General features: G+C 36.3%; 2 protein-coding genes across 2 annotated transcripts in view; one reads left to right on the forward strand and one right to left on the reverse strand.

Annotated features, from left to right (window-relative positions):
* Positions 1–7,242, forward strand: part of LOC123316458 (sodium-dependent neutral amino acid transporter B(0)AT3) — a 70,273-nt gene extending 63,031 nt beyond the window's left edge. The window contains exons 6-7 of the mRNA XM_044902535.1: positions 2,757–3,020; positions 5,509–7,242. Coding sequence (XP_044758470.1) covers positions 2,757–3,020; positions 5,509–5,695 — 451 coding nt within the window. The 3' untranslated portion in view covers positions 5,696–7,242. The remainder of the gene's footprint in view (positions 1–2,756; positions 3,021–5,508) is intronic.
* An 8,663-nt stretch (positions 7,243–15,905) lies between these two features.
* Positions 15,906–21,463, reverse strand: LOC123319554. Its single transcript, XM_044906602.1, has 2 exons — positions 21,350–21,463; positions 15,906–17,064 (listed from the first exon to the last, which is right to left on the reverse strand). The coding sequence occupies exons 1-2, from the start codon at positions 21,406–21,408 to the stop codon at positions 15,996–15,998; spliced, it is 1,128 nt and encodes a 375-aa protein (XP_044762537.1). The 5' UTR covers positions 21,409–21,463; the 3' UTR covers positions 15,906–15,995.
* Positions 21,464–27,388: the final 5,925 nt, after the last annotated feature.

A 27,388-nucleotide genomic window follows, 5' to 3' on the forward strand; every position in this document is an offset into this window, starting at 1 on the left:
CAGAAAAAATAAATATAATTTAAAATTACTATTTCTAATGCAGATATACGACTTTCAGACTTTGCCTACTTAATATACCAGAATCCATTTTTGCATATACGACTTCCTGTCTTACCAGGGTAGTATTATTGTAAAGGCGCATACTTACTGATAAACATAATCTGCAATCGCAATAAAAATACCAAAAATTTTTATCCGTTGACCAAATACACACACTGGCAAATTCAAAGGAACGGAGATGAACTATATTATTTTTCCTCGTAACTTTTTTTTGCGGCACATTTGAAAAGAATCATTCAACAGGGAAATTCAACGAATGGTTTAGTTGATTTCAATTTGTTTTGCAATGATTCATGCGCTTTTGGAGCCTGTCTAAAAACTTAATACTTTGGCGGTATGTGCTGGGGTGAGTTCACGCCATTTGAAGAATGGCGTGCTCTTGGGGTGATTGTTTCGTCCCACTGCTAGGGTCGGACTCATCAGGTAGGTTAATGAACCCTAGCAGCTACCTACGACAATCGCCGAAGCAGCGTAATTTGTGCCTGCTATAAACGCCGGTTACGTCGAGGGTATAGAGTGTTGCGTCGCCGGTGGCGCCATCGTTTGGCGTATGCTGCACCGCAATAGACGTATAATCTACCCTGTGATCGCAACCGTCGTGCGCAGTGATGCCATCGTTTGGCTACCCTTGGTACCATCATGGTGAGATGAAGTATTCCTCTACCATGGGTACAACTACGCCGCCACAATACTAAAAATTGAAAACTTAATTGTATACTTATTGTCGTCTTAAACATTTAATGGCAACACAAAATAACAAGGAGCATTTTTTTCAATAACCTGTGTTTCCTCTACGAGGCCTTATAACTTCAACCATTCGTCTTTCCATATTTCTGATTACGTTGTTGATCATTTCTTGAGGCCAATTCTCCCATATTTCCATCAAAGCAGTTCTTGCTTCTTCCAAGTTTCGAACAGCAGGAATTCTTGACCTAAGTCGTCTGCCTAGCATGTCCCAGACATGTTCAATTGGATTCATGTCTGGAGAACATACAGGCCAATTCATTGTCGGTATTTGAACCTGATTTAAATATTCAGTTACACAACGAGCTGCGTGCGAGTGAGCATTGACTTGCATCAAGGGAAAATCAGCCCTGATAAATGGAGCAAAAGGTATCACATGATCTTGCAGAATATCCCTTATGTACATATCTGCCGTTAAAGCGCCGCCATCAATAACCACCACCTCTGTGCGTGCCCCTAAACATACGCCACCCCACAACATAATTGAGCCTCCACCGAAAGAGACAGTACAAAAGAGTGAACAAAACTTTATCCCAGATATCACTCCAATTTTGGTGTTCTCGGGCAAAAGTTAGTCCGCTACTCGATGACGTCTCTTGAGTTGTGGTGCTTTTTTTGACCTATATGCCATCAAACCAACTTCTTTGACTCTTCTCCTCACTGTAGGCTCACTTATAGTGGTTCCAAGAACTTTTTCCAATTCGTTTCTTGTTTGAACTGCGGTTCGAGGCCTATTGCGGAGTGTTTGCAATGTGATAAATCGGTCATCTATGACAGTGATTGAGCGTTTTGTGCCTTGACTTCGTCTCCCCACATACTCTCCAGTTTGCCTCCATCGCATAATACTACGATGGATCGTCGATTTTGATTCCCCAAACATGTTGGCAACATCATTGTAAGATCGACCATTTTCGATCATTGGTACTGCCCTAGCGATTTCAGTGGGTGCTGAATCACCCTCATTATTTACAGTTTCACAATCAAAGTGATGATAGTAAACAAAAACCAACCAAACTCAAACAATTACTTACGGAAAAACTAGGAAATTCTTCTTGGAGAATATATGCATTTCAAATGTAATGTATTAATCGACAGATATTTTCGCTTTGAATTGGCTTTGACGTTGACTAAATTGATAAGAATGTGCAAAATGAATGACAATTGTGTAAGAATGGCATAGCTTCTAGACCTAGAAAGCACAAAAACCAAATGAAGCAAAAATACCTTTCATTTACGAAAGTATATCTCCGTTCCTTTAAATTTGCCGGTGTGTGTAGTTAGTACTTGGTATTTCTAATAGATATTGAACAAAAACGTACTCCAAGTATTAAACTAATGCATTTTATACTTGAAGAACGCCTTTGCTAAATGTCTATTAAAATTTTTTATGAAATTCAGACTTTCGTGATTGGTTTGTCAGTGTAGATATGCTGAGGACTCAAGAATATACCGAGCGTGGAGGATGAAGTGATTCTCTTTCAAGTGACCATAATTTTTGCATATGAAATAGTTATTTTCCTAACAAGTGCGGAAAGTGGTGCTTTTTTTTGTACAAGCACTTTACGAAACAGAATAAATTTGATTTGATTAATTCATGTATAATGACAGACGCAATTTTGCATGCCGTTAACATGGTTATCTCATCGTTCGGTGCATAGAGACATGACAAACTCTTAGTATATTTGCGTGCGGGAAAAACCCCTACTATTCCTTTCCCGCACGCATTTGCGGCTTTTTATAATATCAGATAAATTTCAGCAAACATTCATCATCATAAATCAGATTTTCTATACGGTCTATTCAGTTTGTTGTATGGAAATGAAAAAACTTAAAAAGACTAGGATAAATAAACTGGGAATTTACGATTCTTCTGAAAATATTTTGGAATTTTTTTATGTGTTTTCATCTATATTGGGAAAAATTATTTTAAATACCATTTTCTTTTTTTTTAGATTCGCTGATGACATAGAAATGATGACAGGTTCCAGGCCTGGCCTCTATTGGATGATATGTTGGAAATATCTTTCTCCATTAGCTATGGTATCGATTTTGGTAGCGAGTTTCCTCGATATAGCAACCAAGGGCTCAGGATACGCTGCATGGTCTTCTGTTAAGGGCGAGACGGAGTGGCATCAATGGCCCTCTTGGGCTATTGTTTTGATATTGTTTCTTATACTTGCATCTACTTTATGGATACCAGGTGTTGCTATAGCGAGGTAAGGAAAATAATCAGAAGGTTACCCATATTTTCAAATTCATATTCATGAAATTACCCATGATTGGTTAGATCATGAAAATTCAGTATTTTTTCGAGCACGGGCAAAAAATTTGTCGGAAATGTAAGTAACGAGAATACTGATCTCTGAATATATTTAACGAATTTTTCTGGTATGAAAGTCAACATTTAATGAAAAATCGATTTTTACTTATTTAAAATATAAAATTACTTTTACTTAAAATAAGATTGGGACTGAAGTCTATAATTTCTTAGTCCTGGACCTGTAAAGCAAAATTTTTTTGACCATACAACCTGCTCACTAGAATAATCTTACAAGGCAAATACAATCTTATAACATAATTAAAAAAAAAACGTGGAAATTATTTGTTTAAAGCCCGTTTGCAACAGCCGAGAGTTCTGTACAAAATTTTGGTGGGAAAGCGGCAGAGATCATTTTGTATGCAACTGAACAGTGAATTTTTCCTAAGTGCGTATGTAACTGCAGAGAATTCACGGTGCCTGAATTCACGAGTAAATTCTCAAGGGTTGCGTTCACAAACTTACTCCGAGAGTAGAGTATGAGTTTGGCCATGCTCAGAGAACATACTCTGAGGAACTGAAAGTAAGTTTGTGAACGCTTCGAGTTATCAAAGCTTACTCAGAGTAAGTTTGTGAACACAACCTAGAGAATTCTCGGCTGTTGAAAACGGGCTTTAGAGTGAAATAAGTAAACTAGGAGGTCTACTCATATACTGCAGGTTGAGGAGGACTGATTTTTTTCTCGATAGGGACAATAATTTTTTCTGTGATGTCGATATTTAACATCCTATTCATCTCATAACGAAGTGAATTTTGAATCTTTGTGAATTTAATCAATTGAATTTATTGAATGTTAATTTCAGTTTTCATTTGATCGGACGCATCAATTTTCTGGAGCGTAACTCAAAGGATCCAAGAATAAAAACTGAAATGTGATGAATAAGTAATAGTTGAAATAGAACAAAAACTAACCGGCTCTCCTGCCTGTTCGAAATGGAGGCAAACCATATAATTCTGATTATTCATTAAAAATCTATCACAATAAATCAAAATGCGGAATAAATCAGAGGTGCAAACTATAAGAAATAACACCGTACACAATTATCTCTGACATCAAAGGTGAAAAGTTATTTCATTGATGAAATTCATTAAGATTTACAATTCACTTCATTATGAGATTAAATGAATGTCAAAATATCGACAGGAGAGAATAAATTATTGTCCCTTTCAAGAAAAAAAAAACAGTACTCAGCAAACCTGGATGGTGCCATGAAATATTATTTGGCAAATTGAATAAATGAATCTTACAGTATACGCAGCTATCGAAGAAATCATGAAATTCATTGTAGAGTGTGATTCCACGAAGATTTAAGAACTGTCCATATTTATGTGATATGGTCCTGCAAATCAAATCATACTTGATTGCAGTTTTCTGGAACCTCATGGAAGCTATTTTCATTCCATAATCGGATAAATCGGTATTCTGTTCAGGAAATAGAGTGGTTTTAATTTCCATTTAAATTTGAAAAACAATCGGAATCTGTAGGTAACACTTACACTCCCTGGCCATATTATTAGACGCATTGATTCGATGCAAAAGCAAAATCTCAATATTGAATTATTATATTGAATGTATATGTTACATATACTTCATCTGTAAATGGTTTTCACATATAATATATCATATTCAATAAAAAATATTGATTTATTGATGATTAAACATGAAATTCTAATATTTCGCTGAGCCACCCTGTGTAGCTACGAGAGCTTCATACTATCAATGCAGAATTGTTCGGTTTGCTGCATTCGAGGATGATGATTTCATATGTGGATTATCGAAATAACGTCCGAACCTGCAGAATGCAAGACGTCCACTGGAAGACATAGTACTGATTCATACTTAAGTACTAATGCTACAACATAAAAATAAATGCCAAATAGAACAATTTAATGAGAGTCGTAGATAAAACTGACATTCTGTGGAAATGAAATTCAAATATTCTGCTTTTTCCTCGGGCAATACCAGTAAATATAAAAAAAATCCTAATAAACTGGCCAGGGACTGTAGATACTACATATGGGGATTTTTCGTGATTCTCTAGGTGTTCTCTATCTCACATTAAAATGTTTCCCATCTTATCCGGGACACCCTGTATTAGAGGAAAATCAGTAAAAATACCTGTCTCCCCATTTGCTCCATAAGTATGGTGTGTTGTAAAAATTAAAACTGTGCACGAAATGAGCTAAGATGTTCCTTAGTTGTTGGTAATAACGTTTAAATCTGCTCTTTCGAAAATATTTTATCACATGGTTTTATTTTTTTGAGAAAAATGTATGAATGAACAATCTATTCCTCATCCTGCGCTATGTGATGAAATAAAGCTTAATGAATAAATCGACACTTAGTGTTGAAAATTTTCCTGATAGTAAAATGAAATCATTTTCAGATTATTCGGTATCGTCGTCGTAGACGACTCAGAAAAAGCTTGGTTTCCTGCAGATGAACTGAAAGACTTTCATGGCATCATGCCCCATGAACCGACAACTGCTGAGCAACTTCTGTTTTGTATAAGGCCAGATGGATCCGAAGGATTTTGTTGTCCTACAGTTCCCAATGAAGACGACGACCTGTAAGAGGAATATCGTCTAGCTATATTTAGCACATTTAAATGACTATAAAGCTGGAATTGATGATAATACTAGATTATGAAAATAATTAACTGGAGATGTTTGGCCATGTGCAGATAATTTCATAATGCTGTATTTGTGAAACACACTGAACACACAAATATCACGGAATATACCACCGTCCCAGAAGTATCATTCCATGTTACCGTGAATATCTAACTAGCTGTGCGCATATCATTATTTGCTAGTATTTCTTCCATCATCGATTCTTTAACTTCTGTTTTCTCCATAAATGGAAACTGCTAAGAATGTCGAAAATTCAGGGTACCTACATAAAAATGAAAAAGAAGTTTTGGCAGTTTCCAGTCGAAGTTCGTTGAGAGAGGTTATTCTGTGCAAATAATGTCTCAATTTACCTTCTACCAGAAGTCAAGAACCGAAAAGATCAAAATGATTATCTAAAAAAAAAATCAGGAGCAAACAGTGCCGTCTTAGAAGTCTTGTACCATTGCTGCAGTGCAGAGTGCAACAAAAGACGAGAGCTTTCTCTGGGCGCAATATTTTAACCAAATCCATAGGCCTTGCTGGCTGTTGACATAAACATAAATTGTATAACAATTTCTTGTTTACACATTGTTCATAACAACCAACAACCAATATGTAGGTATATGTCAGAGACAATACTTCTTGCGTTGTGCTGTAGACGTTGCGTCGTTGCAGTGTATTCCCAAATACTCGTAAAAGCAACAGCAATCCATCTCGAAGGAAGAAACGGTGTAAGAAATGTGTTAACCTTATTTAAATCTGTTTATGATTGTGATGAAACGAAAGCAATATTTTCTCAGACAATTCACACCTTGAAACATAGATACAAAAGGAATGGAAAATATAGGTACATTTGTTGTTGTCCAAAGACTGGGAGTGAGATGAATGCTTAGTGTCGCCAATCACAATTGAGATAAAATATTCGCATTTTGTTGTCACATCAATTTTCAATGCGAAATAGTAGGAAGTATATCTACAAAGTTCTCAGAATTAATGGTAATAAATTTGGATATATGTTCATAACCTCACAATAAGACGAAAAGTTTCCAGTTTTCATGGAGGTATGCCCGCGAATACGCTTCGTTGAAGAGTGACGTGGCTTCAAAGATGAAGATGCGAATATGAATTTATTCAATTTTTTTAAAGTAGGACCAAGATGAAGAAGTGAAATTTAGCAGATGTATTTTTTTGAATAGGTGTGCATTTTCTCATTTTCTCTCATCCTCTATAGCTACAAAAGGTGAAATCGGCAATGCTTTTGTATTTTCTACCATAAATTTCCACAGGCTTATTCGAATATCATCATTCAAAATTATGCATTGAAAATAAAAAGGCTTACTTGGCTGTGGCTATGGGGAATGAGTGAAAAATTTAATTCTAGGTGCATCTCTATGTGAGAATTAGTAGCACAAAATTTCCCTCTCAGAAAAAATTGAATAAGTCCATAATCAAGTCGTCATCTTTGAAGCAACGCAACTTTTCAACAGGAAATCCTGTACAAATTTATCCATTTTACACCACTGCCTCAGTGTAGGGAAGCATCGAAAGTGTGTACCACAAAAAATGAATTAGTAGCACTGCAATGGCCATTCCTCGTATCTATGTTCCAGGATTTGCACAAACATGCCTTTTGCATCACTTTTGAAAGTCGTATTGAAAGAGCAACCTGAATATTTGAAAAGAAAATTTCTTATCGAACTTATCGAATTAACAACAGGTTTGGTATTCCTCTCTTCGAATACTGACATATAATAATTTTATTTTGCGCTTTTATCTGGGATTTTGATTTCGCGAGAATTTATTAATAGATACCGTTTGTTAATTCCGTAAAAGATTATTTGAAGAAATAAATGAAACTATTCTGATATCGATGGAGGATGTTTGCTCCTAATAAAAAATTAATAAAATATATATTCAACACATATGTATATCTAATGCGAATCATCCAAAATTATTTTGATTTCATAGGTTTTCTTTTCATATTAGTCCAAATATACAGATTTAACTTCGACAATAATTATCAGGATAAATGTATCCAATAAGATGTTACAACTGCGTATCATTGTTTCAAATTTCAGCATATCACTCCATCAAGAAAACCATATCATTAAACAAGTCAACAGAAAGGACAAAAATATTTATGAATATTGAGGAGAAATTTTTCTGCTGATCTTACTGATATATTATATACCTATCAATAAATGTGTGACTAGTTGATGAATCGATAGAATAATATTTAAATAGTTTCATAAGTATTTGGAAGTGTTTAATGGCCTTTAAGTCTTTGTGATTCCAGGTACTTGACAATAATTTTTTCAAACATATTGAAACCTCAAATATAACGAGGTTTGAGAATGGTGTTCAGTATACCTAACTGAGAATTTCTAATGAAATGTGATAATTAGCACAAATTATAGGTACCTCTATGAATATTAAATGTGTTTCATTGAATCGAAAAAGGACAATAATCATCCGTTTCGAACATAATATTCATGTCAAAAATAATCCCTTTCATTTAGATTTGTAGTCGGTTATTTTATCAAATTTAGCCAATATGTAGATATGTATGAAGAAAAAAGTAGACATTTAATCCAATCTGACTTAACTCTATTAAAAACAATATGGATTAATCCAGACGCACTGCACCCGGTAATATAAATTCTGAATCGATCTAACCACTCATCGTTATTACTCAGGATGCCAAAGAAAAGTAATTGGATATATACCATCGTCTAAATCTGGGGTCGACGGAGGAGGAATTGACTGGGATCTCGTTGCTTGCTAGATGGCGCTATAGTATTTTTTTTTTTTTTTTTTGGTGTAGCAGGGGGAAAATCTGCAAACAGACGAACACACCCTCTCCTGAGGGGGAACAGTGTGGGGATTCTCACTCTCTGAGCTCGAGATCCACTAAAAACCCTTAACTGCTTCTTCATAGGTTCCGGGCATTTTGCCTATTAACCAGTTGACTCTTATGGTTTCTGGACTCTCACACGATCATAGTCGTGTTGATATTTGTATGCTGCCTATATCTTTTATAGGTTAAGCTCTTCTTTGGTTACATTTGAATCCTTAACTGATCCCAGGTGACCATATCTCATAACAGTTATGAAGCAGAAATGTCCACGCTCCTTGTTCTATAACAGATATATCACACTAAGAGTACAAATACAGAGCTCTTATGTAGCAGCTATGCTCCTATGTCCGCCTCAAACAAGGAACACATCTCCTTTCTGAAAGGAGCATAAATAGTTCAAACATGGATCATGCAAATATTTGTTTCATGGGAGATCTATATATATTACGTTCATGTGCTATGTTTATTATGTTTCATTTGTTATTGAAAATGCTTTCAAAAAAAGCTTTAAAAATTATGGAAATCAATATAAACTATTGCAATATTGAACTCGTATTTTGATTTTTCAAATAGTGTGTATTTATCGATCATTTTTGAAAATAAAATTGATTATTGTTCTCCAAGAAAAATTAGGGCATGTCTTTCTGGTCTTTGCACTTTCCTGCATTCCATAAAAAGAATAATCAACAGTTCATTAATGCAGGAAAGTGCAAAGACCAGAAAGACATGCCCTAATTTTTCTTGGAGAACAATAATCAATTTTACTTTCAAAAATGATCGATAAATACACACTATTTGAAAAATCAAAATACGAGTTCAATATTGCAATAGTTTATATTAATTCCCATAATTTTTCATGCTTGAAAAGAATACTATATGCATATTTCATATCTTCCTGAAGAAAATTTTTAATATAAGTATATGATTTATTCATTTATTTCTACGTATGAGGTACATGCAACACGTGAGGAAATAACTTATATCGAAATTTACTCCAAACAGGACATTATTTATTCAAATATAATTTTTATATGCTGGATATAATAAAAACATAGCCTATTATGTGTTATAGGACTGCTATGAAAATACGACAAATGATTTATTGACCTACAGTTCGATATCCATATCACTTTAATTCTTTTCAGTAATTAACCATTTCACTGAAAAATCACTATGATACACAAATAACTTATCAAATGTTCAATATCTGCACTTACTAACTTTGAGTAATCCACTATTCAACTGACAAAACGTCTAATTGATAATAAATACATATCGAAACGACAGCAGCATCAATAGCATTTCTCACAATCCTCCATATTTGTTTACGTTTTACAGCGCCCTCGACGGTAGTTAAAACGCTTATGGTAACATGCTCTGTTCATGATCTCAAAATGATACATGGCAAATAAAGAACAATATTACAAATATGTTACGTGGATATCAGGGAGCGGGAACATGAAATTTACAAAATGTGGATATAATTTCGATACAGCACAGGTACATCTCAAATATCGCATCAGACACGTAATGGTTACAGAAAAATAACACATAACAAAGTTCCCCATTCGATCTCCCAAGAAAACATAACAGATATGTTACTGGTCACTTGGGATCTCTGGGTCTTCGGTGGTAGGTTCTTGACCTTCTAGCTTCTTCCGTTGGATCGTAGTCGACTAATCTTCGTAGTTCCTCATTTGGATGTTGTTTGGCTTTGTCGAATATCCTTTCCGCCTTTCTCTTCATAAATTCCGTAACTGGTTCCCATTCCAAGTCCTTGTAGATTTGTTTGTTCCTAACAAACCAGGGTACGTCCATCGCCATTCTAAGGAGTTTATTCTCAGTGGCCTGTAATTTCTTGATGTGCGTCTTGGCCGCGAAGCCCCATGCCGCTATAGTATTGCAAATGTTTTCAAGCACCTACTTGCATTGAAGTAGCTTCCGTCAATTCCATTTTCCATCGAGGTTGTAGATGTTTTGCTCCGATGAAATAAGACCTGAAACGTGGTCAGTTTTCACTCTCCTTCACTAGAATGGTCTATTTGTTAGGATCCTGAATAATGTTGAGTGGCTAGTTCGATTTAGGTTGTACTGTTGATATTTACAGCGAAAAGTCTCAATTAATTCTCGGCAGTAAATGCATGCCTCTCCATGAGTTATTTAGTTATTTTTTCATTAATTGACAACTTAAAATTATCAGTAAAAAAAAGCATATTTCGTGAGAGAGTCATCTGTGGAAATCTGTTTCATATTTGGAATCGCGTTTGGCGACTCTAGTGATAATTCTCGGACATCTATGTGTGGTAGCCACAATAGAATTATTTTACATACAAGAACCGGAATGGATTTGGCGGTGCTGGAATATGACAAGGCAGTGAAGTCATAATAGAGGAGTATGGTTTCTGTTGAAAGATATGAGCGGCCATGGAAAAATCATTCATTCCGCAAATAGGGCGCATTCAGAGAAATATTTTATTTTAATCAATGTTCTGGAGTCAGAAAAATCTTATCTACTGTTCGTAAACAATACGAGTCTCTAACTTGGAATAAATTGAGTGATAAAAAGATGGCTGTGACTAGAGTCCCGACTCGGGATTCGTGTCTAGTCCCGACTGTCGAAATTAAATGACTCAATTACCAAACAAGTCTCTTTCCCTTACTCGGGATCATTGTCCAGTCCGATATATGACGATATAAATATAAATTCCGATATATGAATATAAATTCAAGGAGTGATTCCTCATCAAAGAATAGTATGGACATTTTCTAAATCAAGATTGAAAAGACAAGAGAAAATACTATCTTGGAATTTGAGAATGGAAGGAGCAGCAAAGTATACAATTCTAACTGGTGAGAAAGTTGAGAATTCTGTGATCGAGAAAGGAAGCTGCCAAATATATTTGTGAAATATATGATATTTCATTCGAAATAACGATACAATGCTGCGGCACCTCAATAAAATGTATTTTTATTTGAAGTGTACGAAAATTTAGCCAAAAAGGTGAAGGTAGTGGTTCTATTCAAAATGTTCACCTTATGTTTCATTTCGAGATTGTTTTTTTTCTCTTTATAAACGTGATGATTTCGAAATAAAATATACTTTAACAACATATTTATCTTTAACAACTCATCATATCTGAATGTCCGATTGAAATATGAATCATTGTTTCTATTTGACTGTGTATTGGCTTATGATTTGTACTGAAAAATGAGTTTTCGCTGCTCCTTTCACTGCTTAATAATTTCAAAGCATCAGTGGGGTGCATCGTTGAATGCGGGACCGAATATCAGTCCCGAATTTTATGACGTCACTCGGGACTGGACACGAGACCCGAGTCGGGACTCTAGTCATAGCCTAAAAGGATTAGGAAGGTTCCAAAAAAATTATCGATGAAGTCATATTTCTTATATCAGAAGGGTGCAATTCGAAGTATTAATCGACCTATCCGAGTAATCCAGGAAAAAAAGAAGTCTTTGCTATAGGTACCTACTATATTCATTGAAAGTTATGGAGACTCGCATTGTATATGCTCAAGAGTGTCCGAAAAGGAACTCCAAGAAGGTATAAACAGGTGACAATGGGCACCTAGGCCACGCTGAAAGCCATAAGAAATCCCTCACCCAGAATGCCTTGAACACCTGGGAAATGGAGTAATAAATACCTTGAATCAACTATAACCATAGACAGCGCTACACTTCTATGAGTGCCATGAGGTGCTGGAGGAAACGAAGAAGCTGATTGACTTGGGGCCATCAAGGTTACATCTGCTGAATCTAAAGCGTTCTGATATAGCAGAAGTGGGAGTTGTACTCCAACAACGGGGAAACAAACTTGGAATCGCGCAAATAAAAAGTCGCCCTCCAATACATATATTTAGTGATGGTCACGAGACCAACGTGACGGGACATTATAAAGTCTCGTCTCGTATCATCGATCAGACATGAAGTCTCGTCTCGAGTTTCGTCTTGCAGGCTCTAGTCTCGTTCCCAGTCTCGTAAAAGTCTTGTAGCCTCGTCGTTGATAACCCTTTGTGAAAGTGGAATATTTAAATCTAATAATTATAACGTATAGTTAATTTACCGGGAAATATTTTCCAATTATTTGCATTTGGAAGTATAATTATAATATCATATGAAATTTCATTTATTGTTTGTCGTACTTGTTCCAAGACCTGCAGAATTAAATGAGCTAACAATATGGGAGCGGATGCTATATATTTGTGATACTCACAAAATAAAGAGGAAATAATAATTCGAAATAATTCAATGATTCAGTGGGTACCACTTGATTCAAATGAATGTAAACCATTTTGAGAGATAAATTTGAGAATGATTAAGAGTTATATCAATTTTACTCTCAATATAAACTCATCGGTGTTACTGAGGGAATTGCTTACCTTGTTATGATGAGGGATAATTTCAGCGGCTGACCCCTTCAACCGAGCCTATGTTTCAAATTTTGCCCAGACAAATATTAATTTTGTTTCATAAGCGTGGGTTACAGTTGTCAGGTTCACTTGGTTGCTAAGATATCTCGAATTGGAAGAAACTATACAGGATGTTTTCAAAGGTGAAGCTTTTTTTCGACAGAAGGTAGAACCAATCAAAATAAGTCGCTTAATCAAAATATCTATTATATAGACAATCTTGAATCTGTTCAAGATGGTTGAGCTGGTTGAGCTTGGTTTGAGCTGTGGAAGGTGAATCCGGCATCGGAAAAACGAAACAAAACATATGGATGGACAACGAATGGTTAGGTACTTGCGAGTCGATCTGATTAGTTGCATCAGGTTACATGAAAAAATCGTAGTATCGTGCGATTTATGGTCACACTCAGATCGTAACACCTGTCGATATTCATATCGGCAGGTGGTATGCATCTGAATTAGGTAATTCTTATAAAGTTATTATATTATAAGGATCTAAATCGGTAACTGATATCTTGGAAAGGTCATTTTAAAAATTTGGTGCCTTTCTTGTCTGATTCGAATTCATTGTTCCATAGCTAATTTACTATCTTTATGGACTTCATACAAATCTACATATGAATTTTCATTCCTTATACTCTGATAGGTTGAGAGATATACTAGGTCGTTATAAATGATATCGCAGTGGGTGTCAGTTTTGGAATTATATGATATTCAGTTCAGAACCCGTAAGTAAGGAACATCACCCATATTATTCAAAGCCTTCTGTGATGTTACAATAATTTATAATGACCCTGTATAATCGAAATGGGATGATATGACAATTCCATTCATCTAATTCTGTCCTTAGTCAATTTCCATATAAATTAGAGAATATCAGAAAGGCAAACAATGAAAAGACAATAAGGTTTATAGTCATAAACTAATAAATATGTATAAGATTGCAATGTTAGAAAATGTGAAATACATCTTAGTCATAGGTATCTCTGGTGGAAACGTTTTTTCCGACTGAAAAAATGTATAATGCTACTTACCTATGAGGAGTTTCATTCAGATCCTTAAGTTTTCCGAGAATTTTATTCCAAACATAATCAAGTATATGGGTATAAAGAAATTATATAATATCAAAGTAATGACTGTTAAATTATTTTTTGATCATTTGAGCATTTATGATGAAATGTATAAATGTAAAATTATGTATATAAAATGTTATTGGTGAAATAAAATGTAGTCAACGTTTGATTTTTTACTGTCAATCAAGAATAATATAATTACATACCTACATAAAAAATGAGATATAATACTCTTTAATAAATTTTTTTCAGAATATACAGAGTGTCCCAGAATGAATAGAATATCCTGAAACACCTCAAAGAAGCACTGTGAAAAGAAATACATATACAAAAAATCAATTCGGAAATACATATCTTTTTTTTCATATGAAGATTATTTCAGCACCAATTTATATTTCTGAAACAACGGCAACAAATAAACAAAATTTATCAGTTTTCTCGTGGTGAAATACACTTCATAGAACACTCTTATATATGCCGGAAAACCGTATTTTTCTGGAAAAAATTGCAACTTCACATTTCATCAAAAAAGTGATGCGATAGATATTTTTTCATTTCGTATCTCTAAAACAAAACCAATTAAAAAATTGAAATAATCGATTTGCTCCTGCATAAATTCTTGCACTAATTTGTCAGGAGCAAATCAGATAGAAAAATTGGTGCCTGACATAAATGAACGAATAATGGAACTTTAAAATAGTAACTTCGTAACATTTTGACGAATTCTTAAAACATCTTCTGAATTGTAATTCACTTCGAGAATTTAATATAGCAATAAGGACTGTACAGGGTGAGCAAAATTCGTTGTCTACTGTGGGGATCTCGAGAACTATAGCAGCTAGAAGAAAACGGATGACACATTCTCAAGCTCTTTTTTCATGACTAATCCAAATCTAAACACAGAGTCGACCTATCGTTATTAGATTTCGAGTTATAAACAAAAATTGAGATTTTGACGATTTCGAAAAGTTCTCATAACTTTTTTGTCTTTGAAGTTACAGATCTGAAACTCAAACCTTCTTAGGCATTTTCATACGTAGAATCTACTGACAAAGATTTTTTTCCAATTCAAAAATAAAAAATTCAATAAAAGTTTGCATTAAAAAAAAAATGAAAGTTCACCTAATGATTCGAAATGAACAAATATTTTGGGCTCATCAGTGGATTCTACGTTAAAAAGTGCCTGTAGAAGGTTCTAGTTTTAGATTTGTAACTTCAAAGACAAAAAAGTTATGATAACTTCACGAAATTGTCAAACTCAAAAACGAAGGAGGCTATGGTTTTCACCATTCTTTGTTTCTCCGAAAATGGGCTCCGAAATGTATCATCCGTTTTCTTCTAGCTGCTATAGTTCTCGAGATCCTCTCAGTAGACAACGAATTTTGCCCATCCTGTACATACTTAAACTATTAGTTCAAAATATTAGCGAAATAAGGGAAATGAATGATAATAGCTCTAATTAATTTCAACTTCGATTCGCTGAAGAATAGAAACAGCTGAATCTTCATTACTGAGTTATTTTGCTTTCCCAAGGCCTTAAAGCCTCTACAGTTCAGGAGAAAAAACGATGGAATATTCAATATTTCTTTATTCAGTCGAATGATTCGAATTAAAAATTCTGTGTTGGTGCAATACAGAATCCTGCTGTCAGTGCTGTCCACTGAAGCCAGAATACTTGAAGGATAAAAAGGATTGATTTTGGCTACATAGCAAACGATGCTGAGCCCATAGAGACTGCAGTTAGTCCCAAAGGATCAGTTGGGGCCCTCCTGGCAGTTTTGGATATAAAAAAGCGGGGAAGTAGTAAGACCTTGATTATCAAGAGCTAAATTTTTGCACGTATCAAAATATGAATAATTTGCATGATAAAATAAGTAAATATAAATATAGTGATCCAGAATGTTTTAAACATCTGATTTATCGTCGTAGATTCCAATCAGGTCATTCTGCATTTTCTCCGTTATGAGTTGATTGATCAGGTCGAGCTCATTCTCATAATCTTCATCACCGAAGTATTTACATTTTTCATTAACCTGTTTCACTATTTCATCAAATTCAGCCAAGCTTTGCGAATCTAAATGCGTCGTGCACCTTTCCTCTTCAGAACTCGAATGAACTTGTTCGACAGAAGATGCGAAAGTCAAGTTTTCTGATGAGACAGGTGACATGGAATCTCCTCGTGATGTACAAGGGGTGTCTGAAGACTTTTTATTATTAACAGAAACGTTGAGTGATCTGGAAACGTCACAGCGAATAGCTTTAGGTCTTCCCCTCCTGCGTCTCGAAGATTGGGGTTTGGCGAAAAATTGGCAACTCTGAAACGTCTCTTCGAAGTTAGGCAGCTTCGTTCTACCAACAGTTTGATATCTTGATTGATTTATATTGACTTGGATGGATGAGGTCAAAATGGGCTTTGGAATAGAGTCTTCGCGTATTTGCGTTTTCGGTGATTTTGAATTCGAGTTCGTTTTGATTTTCATGTCCGGAAACTGTTTATCGTATTGTTCAGAGTTGTCAATGCCTAGAGGAAAGGCTTGTTCAAGTGAGTCGTCTGCTAAAAAACGGCTCAAAATTCGAGTGTCGGTTTCAGTTGCTTCTTTGTATTGCCAAATAGAACTGGAAAAGTTTTCCAATGCTTTTTTATACACCTCCATTTCGTTCATATTTGTAGTTTGTGTCGAAGCATCTTTAAAGCGGTATTGACTTCTCGATTTTTCCCATTCTGCTAGAGGAACTGCCGATATCTTTGCTGGTAAATCGTATTTGATTAGATTTACGGATATCAGGAGCAAACCGGTTGATGGCATACTATACGGAGTTACGATTAAATCGTCCACATAATGCCTATTTATCAGAACAGCACGATGGATCCTCAGTTGCTCCAAGTATTTACCATAATTACCTTTCAAAATTGGATTCGGCGTGAACCTTATTGAGAAAAGGGCACCGTAGCCAGGATAAACGTAACCATAGCTGAAAAAGATTCAATGATTAATAATACTAATTAATTGAATATGAGATATCTATATTTTTTTCTATCGAACATATCCACAGTTGCGACAATTTGAAATTGATTAAAGGACTTTTGTGCCCGGTTGTGGAGTTCAGATTCGATCCGCGTTCAACTTGCCAAAACTGTACAGGGTAGGCAAATTTGGTGATATCTGAACTATAACTTTTTTACTCAACGAGAAAGAGGAAAATGAATGTAGCATTCATGTCTTCTTTTTTCGAGAAACTACTAATGCCATCAACTGCATTCCTCTATCTTCTTTTGTTTTCGAGTTATAAGCCGAAATTTAAATTTAGCCGATTTCAGTTTTGGCTTCAGTCCGAACCAAAGATTATAATGAGTAAGATGCACGAAAGAATGGAAGAAAATTCTCGAAAATTGAATGATAAAATGGACGAGAACTCTTGTAAGTTAAATGAGAAAATGGACGAGAACTCTTGTAAGTTGAATGAACAAATGGAGGAAAAATTCTCGAAAATTGAATGATAAAATGGACGAGAACTCTTGTAAGTTAAATGAGAAAATGATACGAGAACTCTTGTAAGTTAAATGAGAAAATGGACGAGAACTCTTGTAAGTTGAATGAACAAACGGTCCAAATGGAAGAAAATTCTCGAAAATTGAATGAGAAAATGGACCACATTAAGGAAAATTGTAATGATGTGGTGAGTCAACTTACAGATAAATTGGATGAGAAACTGGAAACCATAAATGAAGAATTCGACAAAGTGGACGAGAGATTCGATATAGTCAGTGGAAAATTTGACGAGGTTGATGAAAACTTTGACAAGGTTAACGGGAAGTTTGAAGAAATGGCAGAAATAATTGAACATCATGCCAAATTGATAGATTCCTTGAAAAGAATGTCAAATAGAACAGATATTCTGGCTTCAACGCCCTACAGCACAGCGAAAGCGGAAAATGACGGCGAAGGTAGAGTAGAATGAAGATGAAGCCTCCAACTTTTGATGAAAAAATACCCTGGTCGACATATAAAAAACAGTTCGAAGCTGTTGCGCTGGCGAACAATTGGAACGACAACGAAAAAACCACGGCATTAATAATAGCTCTGCGAGAAGAGGCACTCAACATTCTGCAAACGATTCCGGAGAGTCAACAACATTGTTACGAAACTTCAGATGAGATATGGAGATGCTCATCTACAACAAGTTTACCATGCACAAATAAAGAAAACAGGGAGAAATCTCCAGAAGTTTGAGGCTAATGTGGCGAGATTTGTCAGGCTGGCTTATCCAACTGCTCCAGATAGCTTCCTGGAACAGCTATCAATCCAGACATTCGTGGATGGGATAAAGGATAGTGAAATACAACAAGCCCTGAGACTAGCACGCCCTAGAACCGTAGATGATGCCTTAGCCGCTTGCTAGGAAAAAGGATGCTGTGTGCTAGAACTGCAACAAAAGGAGACATTTCAAGCGAAAACGTCCAGAATTGGAAAGAGCTACAGCTGGGAAACTAAAACGAGTCGCTGTGGTAGACACTGGCTCGACCAAATCCATTGGGTGTCCCCAGAATTTCAGCCATTGTTCGCGCCTGGAAGAAAGAATAGATTTAAGGCGGACCACCGTAATCGAAGACGTCTGGCTACCTGCAGAAATTCAAAGAGCACAAGAGGAAGATAACGACTTGAAAGTAATCCTGAGTTGGAAGAAGAGCGGTAGACGACCTACTTGGGAAGAAGTATCCTGAGCTCGAATGTAAAGCCGTATTGGGCACAATGGGAAACGTTGAATATTGATGGTGGTCTTCTGAAACGTTATTGGGAAAATGGAGATGGATCTGAGCTGAGGTTTAAGTTGATTGTGCCAAAGAGCCATGTGACAGACATTCTGACCAGACTACGTAGTGCAACTTCAGGTGAACATTTCGGGATAACTAAGACGTTAGAAAAAGTCAGGCAGCGATTTAATTGGCTAAATTGTAAGAAGGACGTTAAAGATTGGTGTAGAAGATGCAAGGTTTGTGCTGCTGTTAACGAACCTTTTGGTAAAGGAAAAGCACCAATGAAGCAATATAACGTCGGGTCCCCCATGGAACGAGTAGCTATCGACATCGCTGGCCCTTTCCCGAAACAGACCATGGAAACAAGTACATTTTGGTAGCGATGGATTATTTCACAAAATGGGTGGAAGCCTACTGTATTCCTAATCAAGAGGCAAGTACGGTAGCTGATAAATTGGTCAAAGAATTATTCTGCAGGTTTGGAATACCTGTAGAGCTGCATTGTGATCAAGGCCGAACTTTTGAATCGAAGTTATTTCAAGTGTGCAGGAAATTGGGGATTCACAAAACAAGGACTACACCTCTTCATCCACAATCAGACGGCAGTGTCGAACGAATGAATCAGACCATGGGAAAACATCTAGCCAAAGTAGTTTCTGATCACCATCGGGACTAGGATGAATATTTATATCTATTCACCATGGCATATAGATCTTCGGTTCAAGAATCTACCAAGGAAACTCCATCCAGTATAATGTTCGGCCGAGAAATAAGGCTGCCTTGCGACTTAGAGTTTGGATGTAAGCCTGGAGAAGACGTAGCTGGGGAGGACTACGTTAGTAAATTAAGGATCAAGCTGGATTATATTCATGACAATGTGCGCAATCAAATGCAGCAAGCAAGTGACCGAATGAAAATGCGTTACGACATTGAGGCTATTGAAGATGGATTCACCATTGGAGATCTGGATGGCTACATAATCCACAAAGGAGGAAAGGTTTTTCACCAAAGCTGCAGAGACAGTGGGAGGGACCGTATGAAGTAATCAAGAGGATAAATGATGTAGTTTACCGGATAAAGGAGCTCCCAGAGGAAAACCAAAGGTCGTCCATTTCAACCGATTACCCCGTACGCGCAGGACGAAGTAGAGGTACGTCTTTTGGAAGCTGCGATGCAAGGCAGCAGTGATTACCAGAGGTTTATAGATTACAATGGTGACACGCGTTGCAAAGTTCGGCGTCACACGGGAAGTACATCAAGATCTCTTTACAGTTTCTGAGAAATACTCTCTCGCTCATTGTGTAGCGAACGACCTTTGTATGAGCAAAGGTATAGCAAGAGTATTCAGAAATAAATTTGGACGTCAGGAAGAACTATTGCGACAGCAGCCAAGAATCGGAAAATCCTTGAAATTGAAGGCTGAAAGTCGGTTCATTTATTACCTAGTCACCAAGCAACATTCCCATCAGAAGCCAACCTATCAGAATCTATGGACGGAACTACATAGCTTGAAAAAAGACCTTCAACGCTTTGCAGTTAGGAAATTAGCTGTTCCCAAGCTCTGTTGCGGACTGGACCAGCTGAATTGGCGGGTTGTGCGAAGCATGCTGGAGGTGGTATTTTAGAAGACTGGTATACGGATCCTAGTATGCAATTTTAACCCGAAGCAAACCAAGGAGCCTAGCAAAACTGTGGAGTGCTACTTTCATCAGAAAGGCTACTGTAGGAATGGTGATGAGTGCAGGTTTCGCCACGGTCCTCGGAGAAATCCACTAAATCTGTTCTGGGACAGAAGAGGCTTAAGGAGGGGACAGTGTAACCAGTCCGGCCCTTGCCGTTGGACCTTTCGAGAACCAGAGCTGTCGCTTCCTTCTGGAACAATCGCGAATGGTACGGGAATGTTTTCGGCGCCTATATAAGGCCAGCGGAGAAGCAGGTCGTGAAGTACAGTTATAGTTCACAGTGCAAGCGACTGGTGGAAATAAATAGTAGTGTCATAGTTATTTTGTGAGTTTTAAGTGTATTAAGTGTAAATAAATAATTTTAATCAGTTGAACGTTTTAATTCAGCGAAGAAAACGTTACACTATGTAAAATTTTAGTGCTATTATGAAAAAATATTCTCTTCATATTAAATTTCATTATGCAATGAATATGTAGGTACTTTTAGTAAATGTATTATTTCATAAATAAAATTCGTTCTGTCTTCTAAGTAGAAAGGGTGAATATCACCCCTTTATTTCAGAATCAGTAAAAAATCGGAACTAGGTCTAAAATTATTAATTAAATTATTATTGAATTAATTAAGGGTTTGAAATTCGGTGTACTTATTAATAAAGCCCGAGACAACGATATTCCGAGAGCTTTTTCATTTGCGGAACTTAAAAGGGTGAATTTAATCCCTATATCTCATAATATCTCGAAACGAGATTACATCAACTACATATGTACAATCCTGTCAGAAGACAATAACAAAATTTCACCAAAATAAGACGACATTCACCTAGCTCGAATGTTGATGTGAAATTCCTTCCTGACCTTCTTTGTATAAATAAGATCCATATTGATGCTTATTACATAGCCACTGCATTCAGTTGCACTATCGATAGAAATGTTGTATTTCTGAAAATAACATAGATTTATAAAAAACAAAATGGACAAGAGAATAATAAGAAAATCATTCCAATAATAACATAAATATAAATTTTGTCCAGAGAAATAATTCTCGAATATTCTGAAGCATCCCTTCTTCTGCCGGTTCCACAAATTTTAATCAGACAATCAACGCTTGATTGATTGACCAATATCGATTTGTTTTCAATCGATCATTTAGTTGTGAGAATTCGAAGTGTCATGCATCGAATTATTGAATATACCTTTATATTATTTTTTTCAATAAAACTATTAATTGAGCATAACGAAAAAAAAAACGATGAATATTCTCGATTAGAGAATATCAATTGAATTCCATGAAATGTAGATTTACATCTTCTTTACTTTGCTTCTAACTTTAACAGTATCAACTCCAATAATTAATTAAGTTAACATTACCACAATATCATCATAATCACCAAATCACCAAAATATCTACAATAAAATAAACATTTCACAAATAAAGAACCTGCATTCTAATTGTCTGAATGTGATGTATGTGCAGACATTCACTAAACCATGTAACATATTAAGGCTCTTCATTGCATGTAATTGCAGGGTCAAGCAGTATATATTCTTAAACTTTTTCCTCTTGTAAAGGTGCATTTACACCAAACGAGCATTGTTTTCGAACGTTTCAAAACGTTTTGAAACGTTTTGAAATGTTTTCAAACGTTGGAAAACTCAGAATGGGAGGTGTTCACACAGCTCGCGCCTGTCAGAACGAGCAGTTGTTCTTGATAATTCAACGAGGTCTCTCTAAAGTGCACCGACATGGAGCCCTCATTATCTAAAATTGCAATTTCTACTGAATCTGTAGTAATCAGAGTCTCTGATAGTATCTAATACTCTCTTAAATGAAAGAACTACGCCAAAGGAGGAGACGAACAACCTGGATGAATTCTTTTCTGAAAGGAAGAATGCTAGATGACTTCAAAGCGGACGAAACTGAACTTTTTAGAAATTTTTGCCGCATGTCATTATCGGACAAAATTGAGGAAAAAGTGTCAAGAAAGACACCAATTATCGAGAGAGCAGTCCAGCGTCGGTTAGACTGGCACTAACGATTTTTGGCTACGGGAGATTCTTATGATTCTTATAAGTGTCATGTACCTTTACCGAATTTCAAAACCATCAATATCGAAAATTATTACCGTCTGTCTGAGCCATCGTAAATGGACTCCATTTCAAATGAATTGATTAATTATGAAATCACGATTCGAGAGATCTCACCAAAATTCAAAATAAATTAAATACCAAGACCCAATAACTTATCACGGTCCACAGGTGTTTTCGATGATATGACGTCAGATGTGCCTGGAAATCCGAATCCCTTTGATGATTCGTCGGTTTACCGACATGAGACGGAACGGGATCGAGCTTTTTAAAACATTTTGAAACAGTCTTCGTAAACTTTATTCGGCGTCGATGAGTGTTTACACCGCCTGTGCATATTGCGTGCATTGTTCGCAAACAGTGCCTTATAATGAAACATTACTTTAACGGCATGTGGCGAAATGAGCTCGAGCTCTCTGAAACGTTCGAAACCAGGGTTTGCGAACTCTGTTCGGTGCCGATGACTGTTTACACCGCCCGTACTACTGTTTGCAAACAGTGTTCGCGAATAATGCCCTTTTGGTATAAATGCGCCTTTAGGTTTCATTACTGGTGGAAATTTGTTCTACAACTTGAGGTCGTTGGGTCCAATTTAATTGATGTATCAAGTTGGGACTGATATTACCCACAGGTATTTGAATGTTTTTATTCTTGTTTGCCCGTGTATAGTATCTGTGATCTACAAACCTTTGCTCTGTTTTGTGGCCATGCATATATGAGCAGGATTAAAACAAGTACAAAAAAAAAAAATTATAAACCAAGTGAATTACCTTTCATTTTTGTTGATCTGAATCGACGTATTTGTACTTTCTAAGATGTGAATACTTTTATTGGGCTAAGCCTGTTGTTTGTATTCTTTGTAAGCATCAAATAAATAAATAAATATAATGAAGTCTGACATCACCAACCACCAGTCACCAACAAAACAACTCATCTGTGAGATATCGCTTACTCTCCTCGAACACAATTTTTAATATTTATTTATATAACAAGTGAGCAAAGTGAATGATTTTTCATGAAAAGAAAGATTAACCCACGAGCCCGAAGGGCAATGGCAATAACGAAATTTCTCTAGGGGATGTAAAAAATACAGATTATGGGGCTTGAATGAAGAATCATGATGTTCTGAATACTGCCCTGAAATTATTGATATTTCATGAACCGTTTGGTAGAGCTTTCTGAAGCGACTAAACCCACAAAATTTGATCGAAATCGGACCTTGCATTGCAGGGTATCGCAAATTTAGGTCAATATTCATGAATCACCCCGTATCTCCAAAACTAAGTTTTCTGAAAGTCCTGGATGACCTGCATTCACCATTGGGCTATGGCCAACGACTCATGAAACACCCTGTATATCGCTTTGATTTATTGTTGCTAGGGCATTCTTCAATCCATACCAACAACACAATATGACGTTTATTCCCTTATGTTATGTTCATGTTATTTTATTTCACTCGTGAATAATAAAAAATTATTTCACTGAAACGAGACGTCAACCTACCCTTCTTACTACGGGTTGAAAAAGGATGATCTTTAAACGTCAAATTGTAATGAAATATCTCAATCATTAATCGCTGTTATTAATGAACTAGTTGAATAAATAGATTTTATTGATTTCATTCTGGAAATCAATTATCACAGAATTGATTGGATAATCCAATATTTTGAAGGATACAGATTCATTCTAGTCGAAAGAACTCGATACTGCAAATTCATGATGCGAACAAATCATTCATTTATAATTCATGAAGAAACATACCCTGGGTATAACGGCACCATAAATTTTTGGTGTGAAAACAATGCCCTCATTCCTGTCTGCAATTGGTTGTAAATCTATCCAGTGAGTTTTGCTTCTTACATGGCGACAGGCGATTCCAAATCGCCCGCAGACACAAAGGGGGGCGCCGTAGTTGCTAACAAAAAAAATCCAATATCCTGTACTCAAAATGAAGGCTGTTGGGAATGTTTGATCGAAAACGTCGAAAATCTGGAATAAGAAATTAATCTTTTCAAATTTCGTTTCAATTTTAAATTGCGTACACACAACCATGCTTCACAAAAAGTGTGTCAGTTTGAAAAGGTGCCACCCTTATTAAATCGACCCCCATGCAAAAGCAGAAGAAATGCAAACATAAGTGAACTCTGGTTATTAGGGGGACATTTTATACGGTTGATTCCAATAAATTTGTATCGACCCTGTGAGCCTGATAAAAGCAAATCCTAAAATCCCAAATGGGAAAGGAATTTCCCAATTACCTTGTTTTTAAGGTAATTCAATTGCCTTTCAAAAATACCATACACTTGACATTTTTTGTTAATGGTAGAATGGTTACGATAGCAAGACTTGCAATTTTGGAAAACGGCATAGCCAACTTCTAAGATCAAAAAGGTATCCTATTATTATTACCATCCGGATGCTGTATTGGAAAATGAACATCACAAGCTCTACTGGGATCGCACGGTTCTCACAGACCGGAAAATAACCCACAACAGACCAAACCTAATATTGCTCAATAAGGATGGGGACAGGCACTATTCATCGATGTGGCGATTCCGAATAAAAACAATCTTATAGATAGGCACACTGAAAAAATTTCAAAGTACAGAGATCTCGAGGAACAAACCAGGAGACAGTGGAAGCTGAAAGATATCAAGACCATCCCTATTGTCATTTCATCTACAGGCCTGATACCGAAGAAACTACTAGAGAACTTGAGGAAACTTCAATTAGACGAAAATATCTATAGGGTCATGCAGAAGCTGGTACTGCTGGGAACGGCGAGAACTGTACGCAAGTACATGGGAAATGCAGAGGAACATCATTTGCTCCGACAGGAAGTGCGGGTGGAGCAGGAATCCAACCGACGGCAGGGAGCCGAGGAGCGACCCGGACCCGACCACCATCACGAGCCCGAAAATCTGGAAAGGGCTCCAACAGAGCTTTATCCTTTTTATATCTGGGATGAGTGAATTTTCCTCTGGAGAGGAGTGTGAATTCCGCAAGGCTAAAGTCATTATATTATTTTGAGGTATTAAAATAATAAGTAATATTAGTATATTACATTATTCTACATCTCGAAGCTGTGTTTTATGCATGACCGAGGAACCTAGAGGAGAAATGTGTAGGTGTCAAGCATGGCAGATCTGAAACAACGCTAGTCGTTCCCAGTTATGAATGCCATTAACTGATTTTAGGGATAATAATAATATAAATGTTTATTTGACTCACATACAAAAATTTCTCACAATCTGTACAAAATTAAGTACTAATTGAAACAACAAGAGTTCCCTTAACCCTCAAAATGTCAAAAAAAAACATTAGAAAAAAATATCTTTCCCGAAGGCACATCCATTGGCAAGCCACTGGACCTGCCTTGTGTGGGAAATTATTGTTTCATTTACTCAAAAACAAAAAGACACTCAAAGAGAAACAAACCCAGACGATACAGAAAAAAAAAAACATCTCATCTTGGAAGGAAAGAAAAGAACAAACTGAGCGAGCAGGCACATTATCTAAACATGAACAAATGAATTCTTTATACAGAGCATTTCCTCGACCACTCCTGCCGACATCATTTTCAACCAATTTTTGATTTTCCTCTTGAATTCATTAAGAGTTGCAGAATTTTTTATTGTTGTTGGAACCTTATTGTAAATAAGGATAAGGATTGATGTAGTATATCCTTAAACCTCTTATACTGGCCTCCTGGTATCCGATGCTCCCTCTCTGAATTCGCCATACAGAGCTATTTTGGGGAGTCTTGTGTCTTGCATCCTCAGGATGTGGCCGCTCCACCTGAATCGGGCCCTCGCTACTTGAGTCTCAATTGTTATACAACTCGCATGCTGCAAGACTTCCGCATTTGAAACTTTATGGAACGATCTGATGTGCATTATTTGTCTTAGATGACGTTGTTGCGTTTGTTCAAGCTATTCAATATGTTGCCTGTAGGGCGTCCAGCTTTCGCTTCTGCAGCTAGCTGCAGATTTAGGTCGTGATTTTGAAACTCTCTGTCCTCTAGCTTCCAGAATGCCCATGATAAAGAAGTGATGCAGTTGTGTATTTCCTTGTCCAGGTTAGCTTTAGTATTTATAAAGCATCCCAAGTATTTGATTTGCTCGACCTTTTCCAGAGTCTCATCCTCCAGGCTGATATCTGTTTGAAGGCTTTCTGGCGGACTTACCAGGATTTTGGTTTAGTCAATATTGAGTCTAAGGCCTAAAGCTTCGTATATATGTTTATAGGTGTCCAACATTATCTGTAAATTCTCTGAACTGCTAGCGATAAGTGTGCAGTCGTCTGCATATTAGAGTTTCGTGATAAACTTTGTACGGGTTTATGCTCTGAGGCGCTTCAGGTTAAACAGGCCTCCATCAAATCTGAATCTTAATCCAACACATCTTACAGGCATACTCATGTCAGCAATTATTGAGACAGCTATGGTGGAAATACTGAACATTAAAGGCTCTAACACGCAGCCTTGTTTTATTCCAGAGTTGGTTAAGAACTAGGCGTATATATGAATATGACGATACAACCAGCAGTTACATACAATGACATATGAAGAATGATTGCTGCATTTGGTAGTTATCATTTACTTTGGCTTGTCCTAGATTACTTAACGTGTTTATTTCTTTGCAACCCACACTGTGGGAAGGAAATACTTCTTTGAACTGAATCTAATTTTCGCCTTATTTTCATAGTACAGGTACTTTGGACGGTAAAGGAAAAACAGAAATGGTTGCGTTAGTTTTTGCCTCACAGAAGCTTT

The sequence above is a fragment of the Coccinella septempunctata genome, chromosome 1 (genome assembly GCF_907165205.1).
Source record: "Coccinella septempunctata chromosome 1, icCocSept1.1, whole genome shotgun sequence".
Lineage (NCBI taxonomy): Eukaryota > Metazoa > Arthropoda > Insecta > Coleoptera > Coccinellidae > Coccinella > Coccinella septempunctata.